The sequence below is a fragment of the Notamacropus eugenii genome, chromosome 2 (genome assembly GCF_028372415.1).
Source record: "Notamacropus eugenii isolate mMacEug1 chromosome 2, mMacEug1.pri_v2, whole genome shotgun sequence".
In the NCBI taxonomy this organism is placed as follows: domain Eukaryota; kingdom Metazoa; phylum Chordata; class Mammalia; order Diprotodontia; family Macropodidae; genus Notamacropus; species Notamacropus eugenii.
Genome location: NC_092873.1, coordinates 286,486,362 through 286,503,221, shown reverse-complemented (window position 1 = coordinate 286,503,221; position 16,860 = coordinate 286,486,362). Strand labels below are relative to the sequence as shown.

Here is a 16,860-nt window from a genome sequence, read left to right as displayed (position 1 = left end):
TCCACTGGTCTACCCTTCTGTTTCTTAGTCAGTACCAAGTGGTTTTGGTAATTACTGCTTTATAATACAATTTGAGATCTGATAGAGCTAGGCCACCTTCCCTAGCATTTCTTATCATTAGTTCCCTTGATATCCTGGAACTTTTGTTCTTCCAGATGAATTTTGATGTTATTTTTTCTAGCTCTAGAAAATAATTATCTGATAGTTTGATTGGTATGGCACTGAATAAGTAAATTAATTTAGGCAGAAGTGTCATTTTTATTATATTAGCTCGACTTACCCAGGAGCAAATGATGTTTTTCCACTTACTTAGATGTGACTTAATTCATGCAAAAAGTGTTTTGTGATTGTGTTCATATAGTCCCTGGATTTGTTTGGACAGGTAGACTCCCAGATATTTTATAGTGTCTACTCTAGCTTTAAATGGGATTTCTCTTTCTATCTCTTGCTGTTGGGCTTTGTTAGTAATATATAGCAACACAGATTTGTGTGGGTTTATTTTGTAACCTGCAACTTTGCCAAAGTTGTTTATTATTTCCAGCAGTTTTTTACTTGACTCTCTGGGATTCTCTAAGTATATCATCATATCATCTGCAAAGAGTGATAACTTAGTTTCTTCTTTACCTATTCTAATTCCTTCAATTTCTTTTTCTTCTGTTATTGCTACAGCTAACATTTCTATGTTCTGCTCCAACCTTTTACCTTTACCCTGTGTGTATCCCCCCTCAAGTGTGTTTCTTGTAAACAACATATTGTTGGATTATGGTTTTTAATCCATTCTGCTATCTGTTTCCATTTTATGGGAGAGTTCGTCCCATTCACATTCAGTTATGATTACTATCTGTGTCTTTTCCTCCATCCTCTTTCCCACCTTTTTTGCTTTTAGTTCTCACTTCTCCCTTCCCCTCCACAATGGTTTTAATTTTTGAACACCACCTCTTGCTGTGTTCACTTCCTTCTTTCAGCCTCCCTCCCTTTTACTCACTTTTACCCTTAATACTTCTTTCCTCCCTTCTAGCCTCCCCTCCTCTTTCTTTCCCTCTTCCCCTCCTACTGCCTGCATAGCTAGTTAGATTTATATGCTTAATTAAATTTGTTGTTCCCTCCTTGAAACAAATCAGATGAGAGTACCTCTCAAATAATGGTCATCTTCCTCCCCTCTTTCCCTCTACTGTAATATAATTTTGTGCCTCTTCCTGTGAATTTACCATTTTCTTCCATCTCCTTTTCACATCTCTTGTTACAATCTCTTCACATCCTTAAATCACATTTTTTTTATCACATCATTTACTTTATACCCACTACCTCTATCTTTGTATATCCCTTTTATATTTCATATTAAATATACAATTCTCAAGATTAACGAGTATCATCTTCCCTTATAGGGAGGTAAACAGTTTTTCCATATTGAGTAACAAATTTTTTTCTCCCTGTTTACCCTTTTATGCCTCTCTTGAGACCTGCATTTGGAGATCGAATTTTCTATTGAGTTCTGGCCTTTTTATCAAGAAGGTCTGGAAATCCTTTATTTCATTGAATGTTCATCTCCTTGCTTGAAATATTATGCTCAACTTTGCTGGGTAATTGATCCTTGGTTGTAGTCCCAGCTCCTTTGCCTTATGGAATATAATATTCCAATTCCTTTGATCTTTTAATGTAGAAGCTGCAAGGTCCTGTGTGATTCTGATGTAGCTCCTCGATATTCAAATGGTTTCTTTTTGGCTGCCTGTAGATTTTCTCCTTCAGCTGATAGTTCTGGAATTTGACAATGATATTACTTGGTGTTTTTAGTTTGGGATCCCTTTTGGGATTATTTTGCCTTCTAGATCTAGGACTTCTGGGCAGTTTCCTTAATGATTTCTTGGAAGATATTGTCCAGGCTCTTTTTTTCATCATTGCTTTCTGGTAGGCCAATAATTAGATTTTTTTTCTCTCCTGGATCTATTTTCCTGGTGGATTGTTTTTCCAATTAGATATTTTACATTTTCTTCTATCTTTTCATTCTTTAGATTTTGTTTGACTGATTCTTGCTGTCTCATAGAGCCATTAGCTTCTACTTGCCCAATTCTAATTTTTATCATATTGTTTTCTTCAATTAACTTTTGCATCTCATTTTCTATCTGTCCAATTATTCCTTTTAAGGAATTATTTTCTAGAGTTAATTTTTGTGCTTCCTTTTCCATTTGTCCAATTTTCCTTTTTGAGGAGCTGTTCTCTTCAGTGAATTCTTTTTTCATACTTGTAAGATCATTGGCCAGTTTTTCTTCTTTTTCTCTAATATGGCTTTTAAAATCCTTCTTTAGTTCTTTCAAGAGTGCTCTTTGTGCTTGCAACCAGTTCATAGTCCCTTCTGAAATTTCAGATGGGAGTACAGCCTCAATACTGACCTCTTTGGTATTTGTGTTTTGGTCCTTGTCCACATAGAAAGATTCTATGGTCTTTTCTTTTCTGCTTTGCTTCATATTCATGATGATGAGGCTTTGTGTGTTGTGGCCTCTGGTTCTTTTAATTAGAAGCTAAAGAACCTGGTACTGACCTGGCTGGTGTAAGAAAGCAGAGGCAAGGTGAAGTCTTTTTGTGTTTCCCCAAATTTGCCCTGGAGCTAGCTTGTTAAGTGTGGGGGAGTGGTGGTCTGGCCATGGGAGATCTCTTCAGCTGAGCTAGAGCAAAGGCAAGCTCAGCAGTTGGTGATCCCAGCTGCCCTAGTGTCTTCTCATTTCCCCTGCAGTGCTGATGCATGCCTGGGGTCCTGGTGTTGGTGGTTCTGAGGCTCTATCCCCTGGGGCTCTGGATCTTCTCCTGGCTTGCTGAGGAGGGGGCTGTCTGGGACAGCTCTGGTTTTGCACTGTTCCCCTTTCACCACAGTAAGAGGAACCTTCCTTAGCAATTTTCCTAGCCTCATGTACTATGAGACTGTTTGCTCCTTCTGCTGATCCCACTGATCCAGGATTTTTCTGGGGAAATATTTTATGGTTCTTTCAGGGTCAACAAGGGGAGGGGCAGAGAGAATTTACTGATCACTCTGCCATTTTGGCTCCCAGAAGTTCAAGTAGGTGACTTACAGACATTTAATCTGCGGGTTGATAGTCTCAGGAGTAGCTGTTGCTGCTGGGGCTCCATGGCTATCACTCGCTTGGTTCCATTGGACTCCTGTCCTGGGCTGATATGCTTGAGGTTCTGCAGTGCTTTGCTGCCTCAGACCACCCTAGGGCTTCTTGCTTGGTCTGCACTCCATCCCTGTGACTTTTTGAACCAAAATACCATATCACCCCTCTCTGCTATGATCACCACTTACAACATGTGCATTTCTGAAGGACAGGGATTAATCTCACTTTTTTATTTGTATGCCCAGAATAGTGCTTTTAATAAATACTAGTATTTAATAAATGATTTTTCATTCATTCATCTAATTATTTTTTCTGAATTAGATCTGAGACTGGCACAGGACACATACCCCTTTTTATGATCCCTGGGAAAGTAGGAACCTCTTAGATAGATCCTGGTCTAGGGTTATCAGCAGGTACTGAGTTAGATACTGAGAAGAAACCAGGAAATGGCCTATCAGGTTGGCTTGAAGTGAAGTCTGCTGATAAGAATTGTCGCTACATTAAAGAGACAGTGTAATTAGGGGTCAGAGGGCCTAGGTGGTAGACATAGCAGGTGGTAGGATCTCTCTTTAGAGCTCTGATCTCAATCACCAATTGCTTATTGGACATTTCAAACTGAGTGTAGGCATCTCAAACTCAACCTATTAAAAAGTGAATTTGTTATGATTTCTCCTCAAATCCACAGTTCTTCTTTCATCATTGTCAAGGATACTGCCATCCTTTTGGTCACATATGTTTGAAACCTTGGTGTCATATTCAACTCCTCAGTCTCATTCCAGTAGAGAACCAGTTACTGTCTTATTTTTTTCCCTTCAAAAAACTTGCTTGTATCTGTTTCCTTCCCTCCACTCCCACTCTCACCCTCATTCAGGCCTTCTTGGCCTCTTGCCTGGTCTGTTGCAATAACAATGGGTTTCTTTGCCTACAGTCTCCCTTTCACTCCAATCCATTATCCTCACAGCTGTCAGAGATGTTCCTAAATAGAGACAGAGAGTCTGTCCATACTACTCATCAACTCAGTAACTTTAGTGGCTCCCTATTACTTCTAGGATCTAATATAAACATTTCTATCATTGAAAGCTCTTTGCAACCTGGCTTCTTCCTATCTTCTGCTTTTCTTACACTTTATTTCCTTCCAAGTTTTTTATGATCCAGTCATATTGGCCTTCTTACTATTCCTCACAAACAGTGCTCTTTATTTAAAAATCAATGATCTTCCCTTGGTGTCACATACTCTAGTTATCTAGGTGGTCCATTGGATAAAGCTCTGGACCTAGAGTCAGGAAGATCTGAGTTCAAATCCAACCTCAGACACTTACTAACTATGTGACCTGGGGAAGTCAGTTAACTCTCTTTGCCTTAGTTTCTTCATCTGTAAAAAGCTGAAGAAGGAAATGGCAAACCACTTGAGTCATGAAGTTAGATACAGTTGAAAACAACTAAGCAACAACAACATGTAGTTACCTCACTGCTGATGTGGATGCAGGGGGAACTAAATGACTAAGCTAGAGTTAAAAACCACATAAACACAAAGAAAATAGAAGGAAGAAAACAGAAAAAAGTAATGACTAAGAGAATGACTACAAGGTTGTGTCATTTAGGGGTTCTCTGGATCCAGTGGCAACTTCCCTAGTCAATTGCTAAGCTTTCTTTGTGAGCACTTGCATCTTAGAAGTCAGCAGACACTATGTACAAATCAACGCTTCATTTATTGTTTTGTTGATTGTCTTGAGACTTAAGAAAGTGATAGAGAAAATATTAATAAAGCAAATTAAAGTGTTTCCTGAGCAATTTTTTGGGGGGGAAATGGTTGTTAAATATTTACATAGCATTGTTTGTGTCAGAGTATTAACCGAGAAGCTTTATCTCAGAATGAGCTACAGTTAGTAAAAAAAACCAAGAACCATAAAAAGGGCATTTTTTTCCAATTGCTCCTCAGTAAACAACACTTTGAATTCTCATGGTTGCTTCATCTAGACATCAGTTTGACAGTGTCCCTTCTAAAATGTGGCACCCCAAACTGAACTCTGTACTTCAAATGTGATCTGACTTGGGAAGACTGCAGTGAAACTTATTTCTCTCAGTTACTCTGGCCACTATCATCTATTCTTTTAGCTGAAAGTATCATTAGACTTTTTGTCTGCTATATTGTAGTACTAAGTCACATGAATTTGCCATCCATGATGACTAACTTTATCCTGCCCTATGCCTTCAGTATAATTTCTGCCTTTGGCTAATAAGACAGAAAAGGAAAATGACAGTTATTGGAGAGGATGTGGAAAAACAGGGACACTAATGCATTGTTGATAGAGTGTGAACTGATCTAACTGTTCTGGAGAACAATGTAGAAATATGCCCAAAGGGCTATAAAACTGTGCATACCTTTTGACCCAGAAATACCACTACTAGATCTATACCCCAAATAAGTCAAAGATAAAGGAAAAAGACCTATATGTAAAAGGAAAAGGACCTATATAGCAGCATTTTTTTGTGATGGCAAAGAACTGGAAATTGAGGGGGGTACCCATCAATTGGGGAATGACTGAACAAGATATGGTATATGATTGTGATGAATACTTTTGTGCTATCAGAAATGATAAGGAGGATGCATTCAGAAAAATCTGGTAATTCTTTTTTTTGTTTGTTTTGTTTTTATTATTATTATTTTATTTGTTTTAGTGTTCTACAATCACTTCCATATAACTTAGATTTTTTTCCCCTCCCTCCCCCTCCTTTTCCCCTTCCTCACCCCTCCCTCCCTGAGGTGGCATACAATTTTATATAGGTTCTACACATGCATTCCTATTAAATACATTTTCACCCTAGTCATGTTGCATAGAAGAATTAAAATGAATGGGAGAAATCATAAAACAAACCAAAATGTAATACAAAAGAAAATGATCTGCTACATTCTGTTCTCAAATTCTATAGTTTTTTCTCTGGATGTGGAAGGCATTTTGCCTTAAAAGACCATTGGGAATTTTTTAAGTCCTTGCAAGGCAATGAAGTTCTAAGTCTACCAGAAAAAATCCTCTCACACTGTGGTTGCTGCTGTGTACAAAGTTCTCCTGGTTCTGCTCCTTTTGCTCAGCATCAGTTCATATAAGTCTTTCCAGACCTCTCTGAAATCTTCCTGTTCATCATTTCTTACAGCACAATAGTATTCCATTACATTCATATACCACAATTTATTCAGCCATTCCCCAAATGATAATTCTTACATGAAGTGATACAAAGTGAAATAAGTAGAACCAGGAGAACACTGTACACAGTAACAGCAATATTTTATGTTGATCAACTGTGAACGACTCAGCTCTTCTCAGCAATACAATGATCCAAGATAATTCCAAAAGGCGTATGATGAAAAATGCAAAAACAAAAACAAAAACAAAAACAAAAAACAAAGACTGATAGAGTATAAATGCAGATTGAAACATTTTTACTTTATTGTTCTTTTTTTGGTCTGCATTTTTTCAACATGGCTAATGTAAAAATGTTTGGTATGACTGCACATTTATAATCTACATCAAATTGCTTGCCTTCTTAAGGAGAGGGAAGGGGAAGGAAGAAAGGAGGGAAAGAATTTGGAACTCAAAATTAGAAAAAAATGCATCTTAAAATTTTTTGTTTACATGTAATTGAGAAAAAGTTAAAAAATAACTTTCTGTCTCCAACAACAAAGTTTCTGACAAAGTATATCCAAAAGAAACTTCTTAATAGAGGCGTTAGTGTATGAATCACACCCTAGGAGGAAAAGTCTGAATATCATACAATGATAGGGAATTAGTCATTTAAAACAACTTTCACTTTATGACTCACTGCCACTTCAACAGCTTCCAAAGTTATATGATTCATAGATTACTTTTACTGTATTTTTTCACAATTGTGTATTTCAGTCATAACCACCCACGGAGGGGAGTGTAATACGATTCCTGCTGGATTGTTAAACTTTCTAATTTCTTTTTAATGGCTACTGAATTGAATTAAATAATGTTTATATTTAGTACCTTCTAATGTTTTATGTATCTCCTGGGGAAAGCTGAAAACCATAGGAATGTAAAGAATGTTGAACAAAGAAGGTGTTTTATAAATATAAGTGCTTTCTATAAACAAGTAGAAAAGGTGTTGTTTTATCAACTAATTAGTCCGATCTTTTCCTTCATTTCTAGGCTCGAGCTTTACCACCAGTGACAACTCTCAAGAGTGGCTTTGAGACTATGTTGAGGGAAGGAGGGTTCTTTTCCCTTTGGAAGGGAAATTATGTGAATGTTCTTAAAATTGCACCTGAGACATCAATTAGATACTGGTCATATGAAAAGGTAACTAACTAACTAACTAAATTTAACTAACAAAGAATGCTTAAACTTTTTTTTTGATCCTTAGGACTATTCTCACAAAAACAAAGAACATTGTTTTTAATATAAATAATAAGAACTGCATTGTTTTCTCCACAGGCATTTTTATTAGTAATTATCACAGACATCTTCCTTATAACACTTCAGTATAGGATAAGTGATTTTGGCAGATGGGGATACCCCTTTCACCGGTGACAGTTATAATAGTTCTTTTAGTTGCCTTAAGGGCTTCTTATGAGCTGCCATGTCCAAAATATTCATCCCCTTTTGACCAACCTGATGATTCCAAGGTATCTTCCACATCTTGATGGTTCCAGCTTTTAACTCGTGTAACCTCAGTTCCCAAACCTATTGGCATGGGATTCTCTCCTCACTGATGGAGAGCAACACCCTTTGCTGGAGTAAGGGATTACACTATCGTTTGCTAAGGTACAGAAGCTGAGAAGAATTAGCCAAATGACCTTGGAACATCTGATCAGAACCTTTAAGGAGTATTTGAAAATGTGCATCTTTTGGTTTTTGATTAAAAAGTTGACATCTTGAACATTTGCCATTATAATGAATGAACTAATTTCTTTTTTGCTGGTGCTTTTATTTTTTTCTGTCAGAAGGTCTTTTTAAATTATTATTCATGAAACAATAATTCAATATATCCTTATTTTTTTGGTCTGTAATGAAAGGAATAATACATTTTTGCTAATTCACTTCGGATTCAGAATGGGAGTCACATATTAATAACTGCTTAAAAAATAGTAATAATTAAGTAAGGAAATATACTATAAAAGATAATATGTTATCTCAAGTAATAAATAGGAATCAGAACTTGGAAGATCTAACTTTTGCAAAGCTTGATGCTGACTGTAGGTACAGAGATTAGCCTAACTGATGAGTCAGAAGTTTTCAAATGCTCCTTGGTTCCTGCCTCATATTATTATTTTTTAAAAAAAATATTCACTCTTTACCTTAGGCTGGGGTGTGGAGGGGAAACTGTGGCCTTGCGTTCACATGCGTCTTAGACTGTCAAGAGCATTAAATTAAAATCCCTTTCTTTATTTTCACTTGACTTGAAATAGAATTCAAATAACTTTTTCCAGAGTCTTTTCCTGAGTGCCACATTAGTTTTGAAAAGTCAACAAGTCAACAACTAATTATTAAGCACCTACCACATTCCAAGCTCTGTGCTATACAAAAAAAGGCAAAAAAAAAATAATCTCTGGGAACACAACACAAAAACAATTACATACCAACAAGCTATGTACAATATGAATTGGAGATTTGAGTAAAGGACAGACATGACAGACTTTTGTGATTTAGAAAATTATTTTGGCAGCTGGAAGGAGGGTCTATTGTAGAGGGGAGAGAATGAAAGTGGGAACCTTTATTAGGAGTCTGTAGTATGGTTGTGGTCCATTTTCCAAGAGGATCAGAGTGGTGTGACTATGTTGCAGTCAAGGTACAATGTATCTGATCAGACCAATATGAGCTCAGAAGGCTCTACTGTAGGTCAATCACAAATAGTCCATATGAACATTTGGAGAGAAGATGTCTCTAAGTTTGTGTATCTCACGTTTCTTTTGAGCCACTGCAATTCTGCTTTGCAGGAGACTATTGTAGAAGTCCAGGCAAGAGGTGGTGAGGGACTGAACTAGCATTGTGGCAGTCTGAGTGAAGACAAGGAAATATATTTGAGAGATGCAGTGGAAGTAGAATTGATAAGGTTTGTCAACTGATTCGAGATGCATGGTGACAGAAAGTAAAGAGTCAAGGATGACTTCAAGATGAGAACCTGAGCAAATAGGGAGATGATGATGACCTCAACAGAAATAAAGAAGCTTGGAGAAAGAGCAACTTTGTGGAGGAGAGTTTGTGAGATCTGTTTCGGACATGTTGAATTTGATATGCTTGCTGGACACTCAGAGATGCCTGACTGGTAGTTAGTGATGCAAGACTGATGTTTGAGAGAGACATAAGGGCTAGATGCATAAATATGGGAACTTTCTGCTTAGAGATGACAATTGAATTTATGAAAGCTGTTGAAAACATAGAAATAATGCAGAGTTAGAAGAGAAGAGGACAAAGGAGAGCCTTGTGGAACACCCCTGGTAAGGTGATAGATACTTGTTGAAATGAATGATGTTCAATTCAGGTTCATATTTTTTTTAAATGAGAAAAAATGTTTTCACTTTGATTCATAACTGTTTTAATGACAATTTTAGTTGTCTTTTTTTAGTCATTTGGCATCTTGAAACACAATGACCTAACTGGCATTAGCAACACTTTTTGTTGTTGCTGATGGGGATGACCTGCACTTGTGATTTCATTTATGTAGGGGATTTCTCAGTGAGAGCTTTGTCAGTGCATACTGACAACTGTTTTACCACTTAGGGTCTGGGAGAGTTGACTAAGACACAGAGAGATTAAGTGAACTGTGTCAGAAGGGCTCTCTCATGTGTCAGAAGGAGAATCTGGGTTGTTCTGACTCCAAGGCTAACCGCCTTGCTTCTCATCAAAACCATTATTGTAAGGTAATAATTTTAGAACCCTTGACGGTGTGTAGCAGGCCAATAGCCTCCTCAGCTTTTATTAGCAATCCTTAGAGGCAGATAAATAAGTGATACCCTAGCTAAAGTGCTGGTCTTGGAGTCATGAAGAGCTAAGTTCATATCTTGCACTAGGAACTTTGCTGAGTAGCCCTGGGCAAGTCATTTAATGTATATGAGATTCTGTTTCTTTGTAAAATGAGGGTGTTGGACACTATGGCTTCTAAGATCCCTTCTACTTCTAACTCTATGAGCTGGCGAGCACCCTTTCACACAATATTACGTAGCAACTTCTGGTAGTGGTACAAAGGTACCCCTGTTCAAACTCTATCTTGAGGCATATTCTTCAGTATAGACATGGTGATGCAGAAGGAAACAACCGCAGAATGGTCAGAGTTGGATAAGACTTCAGACACTATTATGATTCAACCCCTTACCTGACCTGACACCCCTTTACAAAGTATTCAACAAAGGATTATCTGGATTTTGCTTGAATGGCATGTAGGTCCATGCACTCAACATGTGTTTTATTGGATACCAATTCTCCTGCCAAATGTGGAAAGAAAGTAACCCAAATGAGGCCCTTTGATCAATATCCTAGTGGATCAAGCCCACAAGCATACAGACCATACACATTCTGCTAGGTGGATGGTACTGTTAAACAAAGTGTGATTTCAGAAATCATACCTCCAATGACAGCTGTAAATTTGAAATTTGCTCTCTGTTCTCAGCATTTATGTGCTTTTGAAAATCTTTATTTACACAGTATAAAAACTTGCTTGCTACTGAGAGGAACACTATGGGAATTATGGATAGGTTTGTTTCTGGATCTTTGGCTGAAATCACTGCGCAGACCTTGATCTACCCGTTGGAGGTGAGTGTCTCCATGAAACAGCTGGCAAGCCTATGTTTTTAATGTTGAATATGGCTTATATTTCTTTCACACAAGCCCTAGGTTGTGTCTTAGTATACACTGGCCATTGGAGCTATAGGATTTGAAATTCTTGTCATTAAGTGCCACTGTCCTGATGAAAGCTAACTTTCCTTTAGGACAAGCATAATGTTGCAGTTGTGCTAAGAACATTTCATCTAAGTTGGTGTATCTGTGAATAGAAGAAGGGACTTTTCACTGGTTGCTGTGCCTAAGAGGTTTAATAGCAATAGCTGACAATTGTACAGGACTTTACAAACTGTGCTCTTCACAAAAGGCTCCATGAGGTAGGAAGTGCAGATATCATTTCTTCCGTTTTAAAGAAGAACAAACAGTCTCAATACAGGTTAAGTGATTCGCACGACTTGTTTATGTTACTGGTAAGTTTCAGAACTTGGCATCCCATTCTGGACTTCTGCCCCTGAGAGAAATGATTATCAATAAGCGGTGATTTGGGGAGATTAAGAGTTCCCCTTTTTTCTTTTATCCTTGTTTCAAAACCTCAGGCTCTCAAGGCTGAGCTACCTTTATCCAGACCCCACCCAGGTGGGGCATCCATTGTGCTCTTCTCGGCTGTGGCTAGGAATACATTATTTAAACGATTGCCCAAGTGTGGGGGTAATTTAAGAAGTAAATGACACAATCAAAGTTCAGTTCCAGCCTCTCACTGTAACAGTCATCCTCTCATTAACTGTTAACCAACCAGAGCTGATTGCCACCCTCAGGAACACTTCTCTTCCAATGGACCTATATGCATGAGTGAGTCTGCATTGGCCTAAGACACAGAGGCTAAATGACCGTTCTTTTATTAAAATGCTGGCATTACTAATAAAATGACTAAATTATGCAGAAATTCTGTCTCTCGATCATTTTTAAATGTCACATCCCTACCCGCAGAGATACGTTGCCTTCCCATTTCCCTCAGTCCCTCTTGATTGATACTCCACTAGGTTACAAACTCCATGAAGGGCGGGACTATAATTTATCTAATAATAGCTAACGTTTGTATAGTGCTTTAAGGTTTGTAATACACTTTACATATCATAACAACCCTGGGAAGGAGGTGCTATTATTATAACTTCCCATTTTACAGATGAGGAAACTGAGGGACAGAGAGGTTAAGTGACTTGCCCAAGGACACACAGCTAGTAAATGTCTGAGGCTGGATTTGAACTTGAGTCTTCATGAATTCTAGTCCGGCATTCTTTGCCCTGCCTTCTCCAAACTTTGTTTCTCCCAGTGCGAAGCATAATGCTCTGTTCTTTAATAAGTGTTGAGTTGTGTTGAATTTCCACCATAACCAGCCGCTTCTCTAGAAAGTCTTCATATATATGCACATTTTAGGGCCACTAACATTAATACAATTAAGAATTACAGTGATTCAAGTTCTTCAGACCTTTACACAGAGCTCTTTCTGAAGTCAATGGAATTTTAAATAGGCAGAGAATAGATACTTATCAGCAGAATTCAACGTATTAGGAGACAAACAAGTTAGACCTGAACATAGGTGGATTTAGTAATTTAAAAATCTCTGTTTCTATGGTCGTCTGGATCCTGCTACTGCTTCTAGGATCCTTGCCATAGAACTTTCTATAATAAATGTGATTTTATACTTTGATTTTGAGTTCCTTGGATGGGATACAAAATGGGCCCATCTTATTCTAAATTTAGTGTTAGAGCAAGATTCTAGTATATTTATTTTTAAATGTTTTTGAAATATCTTTTTCTTCTTTGGTGTTTCTTCATTCTGCACTTTGCTAGTTATAGTTAATGTGTAAGTTGGATTCTTTTACTTCAAGGTTTACTTATAGTCACTTGATATTTATTTTTAAAAATATAATATTTTATCTATATTATATTTATAGAATATATTATTTATTATTTGTAATACACAATATATTCATATAATATATTATATATTTAGTGTATGTAATATGTGATATATGTTTATATACCATATATTTCATATTTATTAAATGTAATATATAATATATTAATATTAATATATTATTTTATTTTATTAATATATGAATAGTTATTAATTTTCTCTTAGGGTCTACAAAGTGATTGGTTGTTTTTGTTATAGTTTGTAAGTGTGGATAAATAGCCAGAATTTGCTTTAAGGTATTGTATAGTGAGGGAAGTTGAGTTAGATGTGACCCGCAAAGCCAAGATACCTTTTTTCTTTCCTTACTTAGTAGTTCCATTCCCCACTCCTCAAGCTCTCCTGGAAATAGTGGCAAAAAAGACATCAGAAGTTGGTTGGTGAAAACGCAGTTCCATTTTAGATGGTTACCTATGAGTTTTGTGTAACTTTGCGAGATAATATAGTTGTGACACAGTTCTGGTTTGGTAAAATCTGATAAATTGAATTTCATTAATTTAGGTTTTAAAGACCAGGTTGACTTTAGATTCAACTTCAAGATACACAGGAATATCTAATTGTGTCCAGAAGATGATGAAGTATGAAGGATTCAAAACCTTTTACAAAAGTTATGTTCCTAACATACTGGGCATCATACCTTATGCAGGTGTAGACCTAGCTGTGTTTGAGGTGAGTTCATTCCCAAATGGAGTTTACAACCAATCTGTTGCAATGGAAACTGTGGTCTATAAACAGTTACTCATTAGTAGAATCTCATCTCATATTCCTTTTTTTAAAAAAAAGGAACAGAAAAGTAATGTCAAATATTTTCTGACTAAATAGTAGATTGAATTATGGTACTATTTGGCCTTTTTTGGCATGTTATTGGTCTGTTTGTCCTGGGATTCCTTAAGAATTATTGTTGTTCAGTTGTTTTCAGTTGCGCCCAACTCTTCATGACCCCATTTGGGATTTTCTTGGCAAAAATACTGGAGTGGTTTGCCATTTCCTTCTCCAACTCATTTTACAGATGAGGAAACTGAGGCAAACTGGGTGAAGTGACTTGTCCAGGGTCACACAGCTAGTAAGTGTCTGAGGTTAGATTTGAATTCATGAAGATGAGTCTTCTTGACTCTAGGCCTGGCACTCCATCTACAATGCCACCTAACTGCCCACCTTAAGAATTACTTGATGGTAATTAAAATATTAGACCCCAGTTCAGGTATGAGCAGCTAATCTTGGAGAGAGTGAAGGGGAAGGTAAAGAGGCTTTCTTTAGAAACATAAACAGTAATAGCTGGTCAGTGCACAGTACTGATTAGGTCAAGATCCAATTTAATCCCCAAATGTGTCAACTTGCTACATTTTGGCCACTCTGTGTCATTAAAGCCAGTAGGACATTTTGAAGTCAAGTGCTCCTGATTTCAAGGAGAATTTCATGACTGAGTATGATCAGATCAGCACAGACCCATCCCCACTATTACAAAACCAAAGAATATTCTTTGTCACACTATTTTCATATTTGAAAGATAAAATATTACTCTTATGGATTTATAAAAAGGCATTATATTTTACAGAATTTTAAAGTATTCACCATTTTTCTAGATGAATCTATTTATTTGTTTTGCTTTTTGCTTCCTTTATTTTGCTTTCATAAATGTAAGCGAGTTATCACCATTGGTGCTGGGTTGGGCCACTTTTAGCCTTTTGTCCTTATAGCCGAAAACATTTTGCCTTTAGACATGGCATTTATAAACCCTAACAGCTGTCTTTATTATTGCGCTATGTTATGTGCTATGGTGATATATGCACATTGAATAAAGACATCATTAAAATTTATTATTCACTTAAAAATTATGTTTTACCTGAGGATATAAGAACAAAGTTAAAATCTCATCAATAAAATATAAGGAAAAAAGAAAGTTGTCAGTGACATAAGCTTTTTGTTTTTTACATTAAAATTTATTTCTCAACTTAGTATCTCAAATTAGTTTCTGGGAGATCTGATTTGAAAAGATTAGTCTTTTTTGAAGGTCAGGAAATTGAGGTTTTGTGGTCCAGGACTAATAGTGAGGGTGCTCTTGTCTATGATACTCTGTGACTTTTAATTGCACGTAGATGGACTACCCTGACCAATCTTAATGTTACGACAGTGTAAATGGAGAAGAGCAAAGTCCATAGTAATTTAGGTCAATAAACATCTGGGTTTTATTGTCTTTACATTGTATTTTAAGACATACAGGCAGACCATACAACATGCAAATGTTAGATGCCTTGGGCTTCTCTTTCTTTGTAGATGAGTCATATTCTGTACAAGTTGTAGTTTTAAGGAATATTCACGTACATATTCTTTGAAGAGATCTAAGTGGGCAGTCAGAAGATTGTGGGTTGTTGTGTTGAGGTCTGTACTTGGCTGAAAGAAGATGTTGTATAGGTAATATATAGTTTTCACCTTGCCTAAACTTATATAATGGTTAATTCATATTTAATACTTTTTTCTTGGGCAGACGTTGAAGAATTTTTGGTTGCAGCATCATTCTAGAGACTCTGTAAACCCTGGAATTGTAGTACTACTGGCTTGCAGTACCTTGTCTAGTACTTGTGGTCAGTTAGCCAGCTACCCTTTCACTCTAGTGAGAACTCACATGCAGGCGGAAGGTGAGTTTTTGCTGAATGACCCTTATTATCTTAGTATGTATCTTATTATATAGTCCCAGTACCTTCTCTCTCATTCCAATCATGGGCTCCCCGAAAGCTATGTCAAGTTTAAGAGACACTTTAGGTCAGTATTTAATCAAAACCATCCCTCGGTAATGTTTATTTTACCATACCAAGCAAATACGTTAGTTCAAAGCAAAACGCATTTTAATTAAACAATATAGTACAATAAGACACAGGAAACATTTCTTTCTACACATGTAGATGTGATGTTTAAGAAAATAGAGAGACATAGTTTCTGAATAAATAATCATTTTATTAATAATGCTAGCATATTACCAATAAAATGGATCAGTGACACTCTAGACGAAAGACAAATCATGGTGGTGGGCTCGAAGTTTATATACTTTTGGAAGAGTGGGTGTTCCTGAGGGTGGCAATCAACTCTGATTGGTTAATAATTAATGGGAGAGAATGAATATTACAATCAGAGGTAGACCTATTCTAAAGAGGAGCTGGGGATTTAACTTTGATATTGTCATTTATTTCTAAATTGGCCAGCCTTGGGTAATCTAATCAAAGAATTTATCCCCATCCCTACCTGTGCAGAGCATAATGGACTTCGCCACCTGGGTAAGGTCGGAATGGGATTGAGGAAAAAGTTAATTCAGTTGCATTATCAACAGTGTCCTTCAGAGAACAACCTATAGGCTTCTGAAAAAATCCTGGTCCTAGTTCAGTAATTGATTATTAATGTGAGAGAGAAATAATCATTTCTCTTATAGAGGTACACTTTCCCATAGACTCCCATACCAGTGGTGGGAGAAGAAGTTTGAAGCCAAGTGAGAAAGGGCTTGTATAGGGAATACACATAAACAGGGCACCTTGTACTCCTTAGGGCTAGATTCCTCCACCCCTTCTATTACCACTTGTTGCTTTCCTACCGAGCCATGAATGTGGGTCTAGAGATGTTATCAAGTTGGTTGCAGTCCTCTGGGCTATTCTCTCTGCTGTATCGCCACCTACTGGTCTTCTGTTTTATTGTCTTCTGCTGGTCTCTGCTGGTGGCTTTCTTCGGGTCCTCTCCTACTTCCTCTTTTGCCATCTTCTGGTCCTCTGTTGAGTGGTAGGTTGCTATGTCACCTCTCCACAACAGGAAGGGCAGCTCAGCTCTCTTTAGCCGTAGTCTCAGAGGCTTTTTCAGCAATTTTTGTGGGTCAAACCCAGCAGAAGGCCAGATAGTCTATTCCTTTGTTTCGACTTAATCTACCTTCTCTTTGGGTTGTGGTGACAAATTTCTTTTTCATAAATGATCATTGGGCCTAATGACTTTTGGTTCTGCATTCCTGTTGCTGTCCTCCCTACAGCTGGAATCCTTTATCTCTCCTTTAATTCCTACTGGCTCC

General features: G+C 37.1%; 1 protein-coding gene and 1 long non-coding RNA gene across 2 annotated transcripts in view; one reads left to right on the top strand and one right to left on the bottom strand.

Annotated features, from left to right (window-relative positions):
• LOC140527334 (mitochondrial adenyl nucleotide antiporter SLC25A24-B-like) overlaps positions 1-16,860 on the top strand; it is a 35,139-nt gene that overhangs the window by 14,072 nt on the left and 4,207 nt on the right. The window contains exons 4-7 of the mRNA XM_072644178.1: positions 7,277-7,426; positions 10,769-10,876; positions 13,320-13,487; positions 15,304-15,454. Coding sequence (XP_072500279.1) covers positions 7,277-7,426; positions 10,769-10,876; positions 13,320-13,487; positions 15,304-15,454 — 577 coding nt within the window. The remainder of the gene's footprint in view (positions 1-7,276; positions 7,427-10,768; positions 10,877-13,319; positions 13,488-15,303; positions 15,455-16,860) is intronic.
• LOC140527335 (uncharacterized) overlaps positions 14,992-16,860 on the bottom strand; it is a 37,915-nt gene continuing 36,046 nt past the window's right edge. The window contains exon 5 of the long non-coding RNA XR_011974768.1: positions 14,992-15,209. This is a non-coding gene — a long non-coding RNA (uncharacterized lncRNA). The remainder of the gene's footprint in view (positions 15,210-16,860) is intronic.